Raw genomic sequence first — 16722 nt, forward strand, 5'->3', positions numbered from 1 at the left:
AACATAGGAAGTCTGAACGAATCAAAAAAAGCAAGAAGTCTTAAAATTGAAATACAAAGGCTGACTGTAGATATAGTACGAGGCAGTGAAGTAAAATTTAAAGGAGATAAGGATTTCTGGTCAGACGAATACAGGATAATATCAACAGCAGCAGAAAATCGTGTAACGAATGTAGAATTAATTATGAATAGATAAGACGTTGAGTTATTATGAACAGTTCAGTGATACGACTGTTATCATCAGCTAGAGAGCAAACCAGCACCAACAGCAATAGTTCAGGTATACATGACGATGTCACATACAGAAGATGGAGACGTAGAAAAAGTACATGGGAACAGTGAACGTTGAATTCGGTGTGTAAAGGGAGAAGATACTCTATCTTTCATAGGGGACTTGAACACGTAGTAGTGGAAGGAGTAATAATCAGAGTTAGCGGGGAACATGGACTCAGTAGTAGGAATGAAAAGGAGAAATACTAAATGAGTTCTGTAATAAATTTCAGCTTTTGATAAGCAACATATTCTTCAAAAATCCTAAGAGGAAGAAGTACACTTGGAAGCAGTCCAGAGGCACGAGAAGATTCCAGCTGGAAAGACGTGGAATACTGAAGTACGAGGGGTGTTCAATAAGTAATGCAACCACATTTTATTTCTCTGCCAGTTTTGGTTGAAGAAACTGAGGAATTAGTTGTGGGAGGTTTTGGAAGAATCCGCACCATCCCTTACAGTTTAATGAAGTTCTTATAGGTAGGGAGCTTTACGCAGCCTTCAAAATGGCGCATGTAACGGAAGTGCGTCCCAAGCAGAGAGCTGTCATGGAGTTTCTTTTGGTAGAAAACCAGAGCATCACAGATTTTCACAGGCCCTTGAAGAATGTCTACGGAGACCTCGCAGTAAACAAAAAAACAGGGTGAATCGTTGGGCGATGTGTCTATCATCATCGCAACGAAGTCGAGCAAACCTGGCCAATCTCCCAGTTTGCCGGCATGTCGCACTCGTGCAATGTTGAAACGTACGGGTACTCTCATTCGCGTTGATCGACACTTCAAAATCAAACACCTGGCTGGACAACCAAAGGCCTTATAAAATTCTGCGAACCCGAAGGGGCTCATAAAACTGCATAGAACTGTTCACCACTAACCACCCTACATTTCTGATCTCGCTTCTTCCGACTTTCATCTGTTTAGCCCAATGAAGGAACACTCTGCGGGAAGCAGTATGTGGGTGGTGGGGACGTTACTGATGCAGCGAGATGTTGGCTCTGACGTCGACCACTAGAGTGTTACAATGCTGGCGTACAGGCCCTCTCAGTAAGGTGGCGTAAGGCCGTCGCATTCAACGGAGATTAAGTTGAAAAACAGGGTTCTATAGCCAAGAGAGTGGGAAATCACATGATGTACTTGAATCATGAATAAAACCATCCTGTTTTCTGAAAAATAATGAGCTGCATTACTCAATTGAACGCCCGTCGTGCATAGGAAGGAAGAGATGGCTGTAGAGGTTGCGATAATCAATACCTCAGTAGACGATTTAGATGAAGAGTAATGGACGTTTATTAAAAGGACGACAACAGAAGTTGGACAGATAAATGTAGTAAAGAGAGCTCAGGATGGCTTGACACCGAAGGAGGTCATGATCATATTTCAGGATGGTTGACAGGGTAGAGGTGATCGGGGAGTCGGAGGCAGTATGAGAATAACAACTCTATTTGTCAGAATTCATACAACAATCGAAGGCGTCGTCTCACTATAGTCAGCACGCCACAGGTCCGCACCGGCCCTAAGCGGCGGTGCTGCTCATCTCAACACGCGACAGGAGGACACAAGTTGGCACCCTGACCCGGTGAAGCCAACGAGCAGTTGGCCCTCAGCTGGAAGGCAACAGCTTAGCTCCCAGGAATAGGCACAGCCCATAGTCCGATGGCTAGCGGTGCCAGCATGTAGTAGTAGTTGAGGGTGTGCTGGCTATAGATGATGACAGATATCACGTTGCTGGATCCGATTGTATTTATGGCCACTCGACCTGGCCATGTTGTGACAGGACATCATTTTTGTCCGCGTAGACTGCTGAAACAGCGCAGCACGAAGCCTAGGAACTGTGTAACTCATGTCCCCTCTGCGATGGTCTGCCCCTCATGCTATGGTGCATTGACAGCGTTCAGGCTCCTGCAGTAGATAGCGGAGCTAGACTTGTGGCAACCAAACTTAGTTTAGTGTCGAGGCTGAAACTTCTGGAACAGAAATATGACCACAGACTTCTACTCGCTTGGTCGCAGGTTACGGACGCCAATTTGGTATCGGTACACACCAGGAAGGAACAGCGAAGAAAGCTCGAATAACAGGATCCTTCAATTAATGGAGTTGGGAAGAAGTACAAAAATGTTCAGGACGAGGCAGGAATACGGCGATATAAGTTACTTAGGAATGAAGTAAATTGGTAGCATAGGGAATCTAAGGGGAAATGCCTGCAGGAAAAATGCGGAAAAGTAGAAAAGGAAGCGGTATTCGGAAATACTCTATCAGAGTATAGAAAAGTCAAAATAATAGTAAAAGCAAAGCACTTCGTCTTCAGGCCACAAGCGGCCCATCGGGATCACTCGGCCGCCGTGTCATCCTCAGCTGGGAATGCGTTTACGAGGGGCGTGTAGTCACCATACCACTCTCCCTGTCGTTATGGTGGTTTTCTTAGACTGGAGCCGCTACTATTCGGTCGAGTAGCTCCTCAATTGACATCACGAGGCTTAGTGTACCCCGAAAAATGGCAACAGCGCATGGCGGCCTGAATGGTCACCCATCCAAGTGCCGGTCACGCCCGACAGTGCTTAACTTCGGTGATCTCACGAGAACCGGTGTATCCACTGCGGCAAGGCAGTAGTAGTAGGTAAAATTAAAAGCAAAGGCTCAGCATTAAGAGCGCAATGTGAATCCATCTGTTAAAAACAGAGGAATGAGTGGGTACAAAAAGTAAATTGAATATCTCTTCGGAGGATGAACTTGTGTTATGGCATGATAGAAGAAGAAATGAGAGTCGACTCGGAAAACATAGGATATGTAATATTAAAGTTTACTGAGTTTTGGAAGGCTTGTGATCAGATAATGTAGAGTGGACAGAAAACATTTCATCAGAATTTCTTAAATAATTGAGAGAAGTGGCAACCAAACGGCCATTCAAGTTGGCGAGTAGAATCTATGAGATTAGAGACAAATTGTCAGAATTTCTTAATAATATCATCCGGACAACCCGAACACAGCAAGGGTACAGACGTGCGAGAACAACGAACAGTCTGCTTAACGTCTCATACATTCAACTTGATGTGAACAATAATTTACAGGAGAAGGAAAAACAAACTGGGAGAGATGCTACATGACGTTCAGTCTGGCTTTCGGAGACGTCGAGGCATCCGACAGGCAGTTCTGATGCTGAGCATGACAAGGAAAGCAAAGTTCAAGAAAAATTGAGACAAGGTAATAGCATTTGTAGACTTGGAAAAGACATGCGACACTGTAAAATTATGCAAGATAGCTAAATTCTGAGAAAAATGGGAGTGAACGATAGAGAATGACGGGTAATATACATACTTATATAAACCAAGAGGAAAAACGAGAATGGAAGGCCAAGAGCGAAATGCTGGGATTGGAAAAGGATGTAAGACACGGATGCAGTTTTCGCACCAACTGTTCAACCTATAAATCAAAGAAACAATGAAGGAACCAAAGTCTTCAAGTGGGGGTTTAAATGTCTGAGTGAAAGGGTATCAGTGATAAAGATTCGCTGATGTCCTTTATGGACAGTTGGTGTGGCCGAGCGGTGCTAGGCGCTTCAGTCTGGAACCGCGCGACAGCTACGGTCGCAGGTTCGAATCCTGCCTCGGGCATGGATGTGTGTGATGTCCTTAGGTTAGCTAGGTTTAAGTAGTTCTAAATTCTAGAGGAAGGAAGTTCAAATCTGTTGAATGGATCTACGGCTATATATCGAAGAAGTAATGATGGAAACAAAGGAAAGCTTCAGGATCGGGACCAGAATTCAGGGTGGAAGGGTGTCAATGACAAGAATGATGATATTGCTACAGTCACTGAAAATGAAAAGTAACTACTGAACGTGTTAACGGAGTCAACAATCTGTTGAGTGCAGTATAATGACTGAGAGTATATTGGAGAAAGACGAAAGTAATGAGGAATATTACAAATGACATAAGCGACATGTTTTAATTAAGGTATTCTGCTAGCGTGATAGCAAAATAACACAGTACGAACGAAGCAAGTAGGACATAAGAAGAATGCTACTAAAGGAAAAAGAGGCTTTTCCTAGAGAAAAGGTGTATTACATAAAAAATGGGCCTTAATTTGATGAAGAAGTTTCTGAGAATGTACGTTTGGAGTCAGCATAGTATGCTAGTACCAAGGGAAGCAGCCAGTACCGTGGACACGCTTTCGAGACGACGACGGATCAAACCCGGCCGTCTTGATTTGGTTTTTCTGTGTTTTTCCTGTATCGCCCCATGCAAATTGCAGAGTGGTTCCTTTAGAAAAGGCATAGCCAATTTCGTTCGCCCTCCTTGAGGAAGCCAAACTTGTTCAAAAAATGGTTCAAATGGCTCTGAGCACTATGGGACTCAACTGCTGTGGTCATCAGTCCCCTAGAACTTAGAACTACTTAAACCTAACTAACCGAAGGACATCACACACATCCATGCCCGAGGCAGGATTCGAACCTGCGACCGTAGCAGTCGCACGGTTCCGGACTGCGCGCCTAGAACCGCGAGACCACCGTGGCCGGCGCCAAACTTGTGTCCCGTCCTTAATGACCACGTTGTCGATGGGACTTTAAACTCTAATTATCCTCCCTTTTGGACCATAATGTATCATAAACTGTGGAAAAACCGTCTCATTAGACGGTATGGAGCCAAGATCTGGGAGTGGTAAGGTGTTCAGCATAATTCTTTTAAGGTATTTATTTACCAGAGACGCATAAATTTTACATAAAAATGAGCAGTATTTATTCGCCAAAGAGGTCAAGTTTATCATAAAAAATTACGAACTATTAAGCTAACGGTAACTCTCCAAATAAACAAATTTAAATTAGAGTTTCTACACTCCTGGAAATGGAAAAAAGAACACATTGACACCGGTGTGTCAGACCCACCATACTTGCTCCGGACACTGCGAGAGGGCTGTACAAGCAATGATCACACGCACGGCACAGCGGACACACCAGGAACCGCGGTGTTGGCCGTCGAGTGGCGCTAGCTGCGCAGCATTTGTGCACCGCCGCCGTCAGTGTCAGCCAGTTTGCCGTGGCATACGGAGCTCCATCACAGTCTTTAACACTGGTAGCATGCCGCGACAGCGTGGACGTGAACCGTATGTGCAGTTGACGGACTTTGAGCGAGGGCGTATAGTGGGCATGCGGGAGGCCGGGTGGACGTACCGCCGAATTGCTCAACACGTGGGGCGTGAGGTCTCCACAGTACATCGATGTTGTCGCCAGTGGTCGGCGGAAGGTGCACGTGCCCGTCGACCTGGGATCGGACCGCAGCGACGCACGGATGCACGCCAACACCGTGGGATCCTACGCAGTGCCGTAGGGGACCGCACCGCTACTTCCCAGCAAATTAGGGACACTGTTGCTCCTGGGGTATCGGCGAGGACCATTCGCAACCGTCTCCATGAAGCTGAGCTACGGTCCCGCACACCGTTAGGCCGTCTTCCGCTCACGCCCCAACATCGTGCAGCCCGCCTCCAGTGGTGTCGCGACAGGCGTGAATGGAGGGACGAATGGAGACGTGTCGTCTTCAGCGATGAGAATCGCTTCTGCCTTGGTGCCAATGATGGTCGTATGCGTGTTTTGCGCCGTGCAGGTGAGCGCCACAATCAGGACTGCATACGACCGAGGCACACAGGGCCAACACCCGGCATCATGGTGTGAGGAGCGATCTCCTACACTGGCCGTACACCACTGGTGATCGTCGAGGGGACACTGAATAGTGCACGGTACATCCAAACCGTCATCGAACCCATCGTTCTACCATTCCTAGACCGGCAAGGGAACTTGCTGTTCCAACAGGACAATGCACGTCCGCATGTATCCCGTGCCACCCAACGTGCTCTAGAAGGTGTAAGTCAACTACCCTGGCCAGCAAGATCTCCGGATCTGTCCCCCATTGAGCATGTTTGGGACTGGATGAAGCGTCGTCTCACGCGGTCTGCACGTCCAGCACGAACGCTGGTCCAACTGAGGCGCCAGGTGGAAATGGCATGGCAAGCCGTTCCACAGGACTACATCCAGCATCTCTACGATCGTCTCCATGGGAGAATAGCAGCCTGCATTGCTGCGAAAGGTGGATATACACTGTACTAGTGCCGACATTGTGCATGCTCTGTTGCCTGTGTCTATGTGCCTGTGGTTCTGTCAGTGTGATCATGTGATGTATCTGACCCCAGGAATGTGTCAATAAAGTTTCCCCTTCCTGGGACAATGAATTCACGGTGTTCTTATTTCAATTTCCAGGAGTGTATATTACTTAAGGTCCGCAGGTCGTGGTCTCGCTGTAGCGTTCGCGCTTCTAGAGCACGGGGTCCCTGGTTCGATTCCCGGCGGCATCAGGGATTTTCATCTGCCCCGAGATGACTGGGTGCTGTTGTGTAGTCTTCGTCATCATCATTCATCCCCATTACGGTCGGGGGAAGGCAACGGCAAACCATCGCCATTAGGACCTTGCCTAGTACGGCGGTGCAGGTCGACCGATCGTTCCCCTACGTTCCGTCAAGAAGCATGGGACTTCATTTCCATGTCCATATTACTTGAGAGTTAGTAGAATATTAAAAAAAAATTAAAGTACCCGAAACAAGACACCTCACCCATTACTAGTGCTAGTAAAAGCAAATCTTTCTATGCCAGGTTCTCACAAAGTAAAACAGAAGCCCTCTTACAATCAAATAAATATTTAACTCTGACACTCCCCTAGTACTATGATGCTGATCGCAGTTAAGGGTTCGGCCAAAACAGCGGCCAGCAATATAAGCCCTAGCCGCATATGGCAAAATAATCATACGAAATTCAATAGCAAAATCACAAGGATTTTCACGAACCACAGAGACCAGTTTACCGTTCACAAGAAATGGCACTCACCGTTATTCTTGCGTCCAGGTTAGGAGAATTAAGGGCAGAGTACGTGGCCATCTCCGCCTAGTTAACTGCAGCCTGTGGCCTGCTACCGCACAAGGTGATAGATGCGGCAACTCTCCAGTAGGAGCGGGCTGCTCCTCAAAGTAAACATCCACCATCCAAACGGGGATAGTGGACTTCCATGGTTTGCAAGCCTAGACCGTGACCAGAGGGACTCCTTCAAAACAGACAACCAGCAGCACGCAGATGTCATGTGTGAGCAGCGTCTGCTATTAAATCCTGCTCGAAGCGCCGCAAGGGCACCGCCTACCAAGATATCAGGGAAACCGTAGCTAGGTAACGAAACACAAATACGTCCATGAGGACGTATTGCCGATGGCAATGCGGGCACAGCTCAAAAAGAAGATTATTGGAACATTGTTGCTGCAGAAAGATGTTGATAATTGATCTGATAAGATTAGGAATGAAGAGATTCCTCGCAGAATCGGCGAAGCAAGGAATATATGAGAAACAATAACAAGAAGTAGGGACAGGATAATAGGACGCTACGGTCGCAGGTTCGAATCCTGCCTCGGGCATGGATGTTTGTGATGTCCTTAGGTTAGTTAGGTTTAACTAGTTCTAAGTTCTAGGGGACTAATGACCTCAGCAGTTGAGTCCCATAGTGCTCAGAGCCATTTGAACCATTTTTTGATAATAGGAAAGATATTCGATGTTGCTATAGCGTTCCAATCGCCTTTAACACAGCTTACAGGTCCTCTATTTTCACATATATCTCCCCAGTTCCAAGTCGTCATCTTGTGATTTTCAGTTAAAACTTTTACGTAACATGTATTCGCAGTTGCGAATACGAACAATCATCAGCTATATAAGGGAATGACGGCAATGTAAATATGTGCAGCACCGTTGTCGAACCCAGATTTCCCACCTCACTCGAGCAGTCGGCTTCACCACTTCCGCTATCCATGCACGACTCACGGTTAGACCTATACTTTCATATACCCGAAGGAACATTCCATCTTTCTTCTTAACAATACAGGCCCTGCAATATCGTTAAACGTTTACGTTGTTGGACGCAGCAGACTTCGTTGCGTCTCAAAGAAGAATGTGGTACTTGCACTATTCATTACTTTACCAAAAATTGATTTCATAACAGGTCGAGCTGCCGATGTTACTAATCCATAGCTGCCTAAACAGAAATTTCTGTGCTCTTCGATTCCTCTTCACTAGTCTATAGTCTAGCCTAGCTCAGATAGCCAATTTGCCAATTTGCATAGAGGAACTGTGGAAGTATAGCACAGAAGGTAACTAAAAGAAATGCGCAATTAGCCAAACAGAACTAACATGTTTATTCAGAGATAATAAACACACTGTCGTTCGCTGATATATTACAAATTGCGAGACATGGTTCTTAATAGGCTGTTTGATTTTCACGGACGTCAACGCATTGTCTGCGACGTGGTACCATACTGGCCGCAACTGGTAAGGAGCTCTTGAGGTAGAGCGTTCCATTCCTGCACCATTGCGGTTGACAAGTGCTCGATGGTCGTTGGTGCATGTACACGTGCTGCAATACCCACCCCACATTTGCTCAATGGGGTGTAAGTAGGGGGAACCGGCTACCCGGTCCATTCGCCGAATAACTTCTAGTCCCAAGAGCTGCTCCACCTGCGCTGTTCGATATGGTACGGCGTTGTCATCAATGAAGATAAAGTCACCGTCCAAAGGCGTTGGTTCAACTATATTCCTGAGTGTATTACCGAGTCCTACATCTCACCTGGCCGAACGGTTCTAGGCACTATAGCCTGGAACCGCGTGACCGCTACGACCGCAGATTCGAATCCTGCCTCGGGCATGGATGTGTGTGATGTCCTTAGGTTAGTTAGGTTTAAGTAGTTCTCAGTTCTATGGGACTGATGACCTCAGAAGTTAAGTCCCATAGTGCTCAGAGCCATTTTTTACATCTCGCCATATGGTGGTACCTCCAGACTTGTCCAACATGATCGTTTTGGTGGTCCAGCAGTTATGGTGTGGGGAGTCATAACGTTACAAGGGCTTATTGACCTCCAAATACTTGAACAAGGTAAACAACCAGCCACACTGTACTTCTTACCCACGTGCTTCTTTTAAAGCCTGAATTCGGCCCTGACTTGATTTTTATGGATGATAATGACCCAGCGCATTGAACGGCGAAGGTGTAGGAGCTCTTCGAACGAGAAGATATTCGGCGAATGGACTTTCCTGCCCGTTCGTCCGTCTTAAATCCCATCGAGCGGGTGTGAGATGACGTATTGCAGAACGTCCACATGCACCAGCGACCACCCACCAGTTGTGAACCGCACTGGTGGAGGAATGGAACGGCCTACTGTAGTACGTTATTGTCTTTGAACAAATGTGTCATTTCCGTTCGTTTCATTGCTGTTTATTTCAATACCTCCTGTAGTATAATGTAGCAGCTTCTTCTGAGTATGTTCAAATTTCCGTCAAGTTGTTTTACTTGATAGTGTCATATCGTGCGAAATTTACTTTCATCCTTAAGTGTTGCACACCAGTGTAGTATGAAGTTTGAATAAAAAAACAAATGAGTAGATCAAACGTGCGTTCTTCGTAAAATGTTTATAACCTGTTAAAAATAAACAGACATTGCCTGCACGAACTAAAGCTCAACCTTTCAACAGGACGGTTCCATCGAGTTCGAAGAGTTCATACGGGCCCTGTCCATCACGTCCAGAGGCAACCTCGACGAGAAGCTGCATTGTGAGTGCTGACGTCTCTGCACCAACAGATATCAAATAATCACGCTTCCACAAATTCACCAAAAATGGCTTTAATATATCTATATTATTATTTAATTTTTATATAGAAATGTCTAACGGAGAATGTCATTGCTTATCATTACAGGGGCCTTCAGGTTATATGACGTCGATAATGATGGCTACATTACCAGAGACGAGATGTACAACATTGTGGACGCCATCTATCAGATGGTGGTAGGTATTCTTCATGTAAAAAATGCGACATGATTCACATTAGACGCAGCTTGGGAACTGATTATACCCTGTTATAGTTTTCGGAATAAATGTTAATTTAAAGAACCAGGTTTGGGGGTACCAAAATCTCCTTTCCATTTTGATATCTATTTCTCATGGTTTTAGAATGTTTTTCCATTACTGCTGACTACCGGTACGAATGAATGATTTTTGAGATATACGGCTGAAATGTTATCTCTGAATTTTACTGCGTAACTTATAAATTAACGTGCTCGTGTAACCTCATAAACAATGTTCTTGTTAGTCTTCAGTTTGAAGATTGGGTTGATGCTGCACTCTACGCCAGTCAATCCTATGCAAACCTCTTCGCCTCTCAATAACCTAGTTCAGCCTGTATCCATTTTAAATTGCTTATCGTATTCATGGCTAGGTCTCCCTCTACAATTTATGCCCTCGTCCCAAACACACGCGCTTCAATCCATTACTAGATTGATAACGCCTTGATACCTTGTGTTCTGTCAACACATCACTTCTTCTAGTATAGTTATGCCATATATTTTTCGTTTATACGGTCCAACGCAAGCACAATTTAAAGTGGACCATGGGCGAAATTTGAAACCATTAAGATGGAGACGTAATCGAAACGTTTCCATTCCTAATACATTTCTACTAATCAGGACAACGCTGAAGTCAGTGGCACCTCATAACAACACATTCCCAGCTACCTGGAATATATCTGGTTTGCGAAATCGATTTTTGCTAAAAGGTTTTGTTTTCCGTTGTTTACTTTCACTTTTGTCAGTTCACCATTAAGTGTGATCCACCCTGTACGCATAATGACAATATTCTTTTTGAAATATTCGGACATAAATAAAGAATAAATCTCGTATGCTTCCCAGCTTGCTGAAATTACTTTTATCTCGCACTATTTCAGAAATGACCGTGTCAGTTTAATGTATGCTGCCACCAGTGATCGAGTACAGGTCCACCGCGTGATTTCTCTTTGGTTACCACTCACAAATTTTTTTCCTTTCCAATTGTACACGTAAGGATTTTGATCGTGTTTATCAATTTTTAGCTACTATTATGGCAAATGTTCCAAAATTCGAGTATTTTACTAAATACTTTTGTTATCACAATAGCACTCAATTTATTTGGTTAAACAATGTCTTATATTTAACATGTTCATATCATATTAGATTTTCTTATCTTTCTGTCCCACTTTTTCCAATGGAAAGAAAATAATAATTAATTTAAGGAACTACAAAGTTCCATTACTAAACTAAAATAACAAAAATTTTACATGTTCATTATTTCCTCTCAGTTTAGCAAACAGCATATTTTTATTGTAGCTAGAGCAATACAGTAGATTTTGTTCTTTCTGGTTTCGCTAAATTTTTTTAAAGATATCACTAAATGTTTGGAAGGGAAATGAAATACTCTTTCTTTTAATGTTTTGCACAGGAATAACATTCAGAAATCTATATCTTTTTCAGAGAACTAATCACGTCGATCACTAGCTTCTGATTTATTTTTTAATGGTATTCCGAAAAGTTCAAGGAAACGTATTAATGTATGGGGCGAAGGGGGGGGGGGAGGGTTGGAGAGCGCCAACGTTCTTGAACTAGCTCTGAAGACACTGTGTAAATTCAGGAACCTCTTCTTGACCCGTGTTCAGCTGTCTGCGAATTCTGACATCGGTCTCTCAGTACATTTTTTCTTTAACATTGTTCCGTTTCTTGGAAACAATATGAGCTTAGTTCCAAGAATTCTTAGCTTTCATTTAGTCAATGCTAGGCAGAATTCCAAAACGCATTTGGATCTTACCTCCTTGAATCTTACGCAGAAAGGCGTACAGTTGGCTACATCCATTTTCAGTAAGCTACAAGCGTTTTTAAAAAATAACGGCAATTTTCCAGTCTAAATTGAACGATTTCCTCATTGAACAGTTCTTCTATTCTGTCTGGGAGTTCCTGGAATAAATTTATGCACATTCGTGTGTTACAGTGCTCATTATACCACTTAATATAGACTCAGTGACATGTTGTCTGCAGAGGATTAGTGTAGATGTTATTTTATTAATTCTTACCATTTATGATACAATTGCATGTACTGGCTGGTTATATGACCATGGAGGACGGACTTTACTTTGGCCCCACTTAGTTACATGCGTAAACAAACAAGTGTGTATAAGAATCGCAGCCCAAGATGTGACTGACCCACCTCCTCCTGAGATTTAGGTTTTTCGTGATTTCCCTAACTCGCTTCAGGTTCCTTTGAAAGGGCACGGTCGATTTCTTTCCCCAATGTGATGGGACCGGTGACCTCGCTGTTTGATCGCCCCCCGAATCCACCAACCAACCAACCATCTCCGCCTGACTGTCGGATTGCATGCCTGCACCTAGACGCCTACTCAGCCATCTACAACGAGAATCAAGCGCCGCACAAGTCCAGCACTCTCCAGGAAAAAAAAAAAATACCCGACGCCAGTGACATATGTTACATTTCACGTCATCCCTTGTCCTTGCTCCTCACATAGCACGGTGCTGGGAAGTTCTTTACGGATGGCACTTGTCAGAATCAACTGTCTGCGTGATGCTGAGGTACTACTGCCACCTGCAAGATCCCCAGATCAACCATAGATGTAAAATGTGTGGTGCAAGTTCGGGTGTCAACTCCGTACTAGTGACAGTAACCAGGATATCAAAGATCAGTTCCAGCTGCTAGCTTGCCTCAGAGGAGGACACAATAGTTTTAAGACATCCTTCCCAACAGAATCAGTGCCCGCACACACACTATGCTGGGGAGCTGTCACACTGATAAATGTGCTCACTCAAGTAAGCTCCTCACGATTTGAGTGTTGTTGTAATCAGTGAAATAAACACTCATCGTGTGATGCTTCACTTCGTTCCCAACCCTCCCCCACTTTCTGGGCAATCCACTTCTTTGTCACGTTTCTGCTAGAGCTTCTGGATTTGTACAAACTTCTCACTGTACTAGGATCGTCTTCGTATATCCAGCACATGAATATGAATCTCATTTAAATCCTTCTGGGTGTATTGTAGTCTCCTCCGGTAAAATATTAAAAAGCGTGAAATATTCGACGTTTAGGTCACGTTATAGCGATTACATGCCGTGAGGTAGTTCTCTGTACCATGACCAAAATGTCTCTTATTTTAGTACTTTGAGATTTTAAGTATTTTATACGATGATGTTGCATTACATGCAGAACGATTTTAATAACATTGACACCGGCCGCAGAAGCGTAGGTATTTACATCATTAATATGAACCTATTTACGTATCAGCGACTGATATCGGAATATTCAAGAACAGCTAGAGAAAGTAACTAAAGAACCTGCTATGTATTATTTTTTTAAAAAATCAGTTTTCGCATTACAATCCATCTATGAAACGTTGCAAATGCACCCAAGTAACTGTTATGTGCCACTGTGGTTAGTTTAGTTCATACATTCATCACAATATGGAAGCTTTGCTATGTTGCTCACTTGTTTACACAGAACTTGATTTGAATAAAAAACAGAAAGATAATCTTCCTTTTTGTTTACCTTACGTCAATTGAAGTCTCTGACATCATTGGAAAAATGCTCTTAGTATCTGGCCATAGCTACCTGCCGTGCGGTAGGAACTTCGAGAAGAGGAAGACGCTGTGCAAGGCATTTGCGCCTGAAGACCTCCAAGATATTGCAGGATCTGGTACATATTCTAACAAATTTGAAGCCAACGAGTTAATCGAAAAAAGAATCATCTTATTCAGTCTTCTGCCCTTCCCTGGGTAGCAACAAAAAAGCTGCAGATCTCAAATATAACTATGGTTCGCCTCTCAGCAAGGAATCCCAGAGTCACAGAAGTGAAACATGCCTTCAGCGAAATTGGAAAGTGGATGTCTCAGACAACAGAAACGTAACATTCAAAGGAACTGAAGGACAAAGAGTACTAAGCAAAGAAAAAGACTTGTTATCAATGATCCCACATTTGGATGAACAATACAGACCATTTTATGAGAAGCAGTGTCGTACTCAGTTAGATTGATTTATACTTTGAGTTTCTTTCAAGCAGTGTACTGGTACGAAGACTCAAATTACCCTTGACACTCCGTTTTTCCAAGTAATCTCCATCCCGTTCTATGACCTTCCAACGCGAAACAAGAGCATGTATGCCCTGTCGGTAACAATCCGTGTCCTGGTGGTGGAGGCAGTGCTTCACTGTGTCAATCACCTCCTCATCGTCCTCAAAATGTCTCCCACGAATGACATCCTTTAATGGCCGAAACAAGTGGAAGTCCGAGGGGGCTAGGTCAGGTGTGTCACGTGTGACAGCCGTCGATGGTCTCTCCGACAGCTGAAAATCGTGGAGCTCCGCCGAACCACCATGACCTCACTCTCCGTGCCCAGTGACTAACTGTACTTCTGTCGACAGCAGATACTCCATAGACTTTGCACAAGCGTTTGTGAATATTCTCCACAGTGTCTTTCTCTGCAGCGAGAAATTCAATGACGGCACCTTGCTTGTAACGTACATCACCAATAGACGCCATTTTGAAACTACCCTGCAACTACGCTATCAGTCGAAAGTTACGGAAACTTGGCGCGCTCACTCAGAAGACTTCAAATAACACATACGTAAAGTTTCCCATTCGTAGCATTGTTTTAAGCCGAGAAAAAAATAGGTGCATTGCTTTCTAACAAACCTCGTAATTATGTGACATGCAATACCATTAATTAAATATAACGATCAACTACAATTCCTCTATAGTCAACATAATTATCTCTAGAAATTCAACGTCTATATAGACGTTTAAAAAATTCTCATTTATTGTTCTGCCTCAGTTTCATATTTTTAAGTAGATTACATGTTTCGATCACTGTATCATCTTAACATCTAAGTAACTGCCTCAGTAGCGCGTCTTGTCTACTCAGAACCACATGACACTGGTAAGTGATTCTGAGTATACAAGACCGGTTGCTAGTGCAACTGCTTAGATCTGAAGACGATCGAGAGTGATCGAAACAGGTACTCACTCTGATTTTTGGTTCTAACTAGACATGATTGGTTGCTGACGCTACTACTTAGATCTGAAGATGATCCAGAGCGATCGATTATTACAATCTAATTAGAAATGAGCAACTGAGACGAAACAATAAATGAGAATTATCTTTACTACCTACAATTATCCTACTATGTAGTGTAAACTATATTCCATATTATAATTTAAAATGAAAACTTTGGTGATATACCGGGTGTTCAAAAAGTCAGTATAAATTTGAAAACTGAATAAATCACGGAATAATGTAGATAGAGTGGTACAAATTGACGCACATGCTTGGAATAACTTGGGGTTTTATTAGAACCAAAAAAATACAAAAGTTCAAAAAATGTCCGACAGATGGTGCTTCATCTGATCATAATAGCAATAATTAGCATAACAAAGTAAGACAAAGCAAAGATGATCTTCTTTACAGGAAATGGTCAGTATATCCACCATAATTCCTCAAAAATAGCTGTACTCGAAGAATAATGTTGTGAACAGCACTGTAAAGCATGTCCGGAGTTATGGTGAGGCATTGGCGTCGGATGTTGTCTTTCAGCATCCCTAGAGATGTCGGTCGATCACGATACACTTGCGACTTGAGGTAACCACAAAGCCAATAATCGCACGAGCTGAGGTCTGGGGACCCGGGAGGCCAAGCATGACGAAAGTGGCGGCTGACCACAAGATCGTCACCAAACGACGCGCGCAAGAGATCTTTCACCCGTCTAGCAATATGTGGTGGAGCGCCATCCCCCATAAACATCGTTCGTTCCAGCAGGTGTTTATCAGCCAGGCTGGGGATGATGCGATTCTGTAACATATCGGCGTACCTCTCACCTGTCACGGTAGCTGTTACAAAACCAGAACCACACATTTCCTCGAAGAAAAAAGCCCCGATAACGGTAAATGTGGTAAATCCAACCCATACCGTGACTTTCTCGTCGTGCAATGGAGTTTCCACGACAGTTCTAGGATTTTCGGTAGCCCAAATTCTGCAGTTGTGGGCGTTGACAGACCCTCGGAGCGTGAAATGAGCTTCGTCGGTCCACAACACGTTACTCAACCAATCGTCATCTTCCACCATCTTTTGAAACGCCCGCACCGCAAATGCCCTCCGCTTCACTAAATAACATGTATACACGATTGTCATGCGCGGTCACTGACGTTTTGCTGTCCAGTGCCATCTGTCGGACATTTTTTTTGTTCTAATAAAACCCTATGTCATTCCAAGTATGTGTGTCAATTTTTACCTCTCTATCTACAGGAAGTGCAAAATGGCTAAGCAGGGATGGCTAGAGGACAAATGTAAGGATGTAGAGGCTTATCTCACAAGGGGTAAGATAGATACTGCCTACAGGAAAATTAAAGAAACCTTTGGAGAAAAGAGAAACACTTGTATGAATATCAAGAGCTCAGATGGAAACCCAGTTCTATACAAAGAAGGGAAAGCAGACAGGTGGAAAGAGTATATAGAGGGTCTATACAAGGGCGATGTTCTTGAGGACAATATTATGGAAATGGAAGAGGATGTAGATGAAGATGAAATGGGAGATATG

General features: G+C 43.8%; 1 protein-coding gene across 1 annotated transcript in view; it reads left to right on the plus strand.

Annotated features, from left to right (window-relative positions):
- Positions 1-16722, plus strand: part of LOC124616383 (frequenin-1) — a 274518-nt gene that overhangs the window by 251397 nt on the left and 6399 nt on the right. The window contains exons 5-6 of the mRNA XM_047144692.1: positions 9803-9881; positions 10026-10114. Of these exons, the coding sequence (XP_047000648.1) occupies positions 9803-9881; positions 10026-10114 (168 nt within the window). The remainder of the gene's footprint in view (positions 1-9802; positions 9882-10025; positions 10115-16722) is intronic.

Source organism: Schistocerca americana, chromosome 1 (genome assembly GCF_021461395.2).
Source record: "Schistocerca americana isolate TAMUIC-IGC-003095 chromosome 1, iqSchAmer2.1, whole genome shotgun sequence".
In the NCBI taxonomy this organism is placed as follows: domain Eukaryota; kingdom Metazoa; phylum Arthropoda; class Insecta; order Orthoptera; family Acrididae; genus Schistocerca; species Schistocerca americana.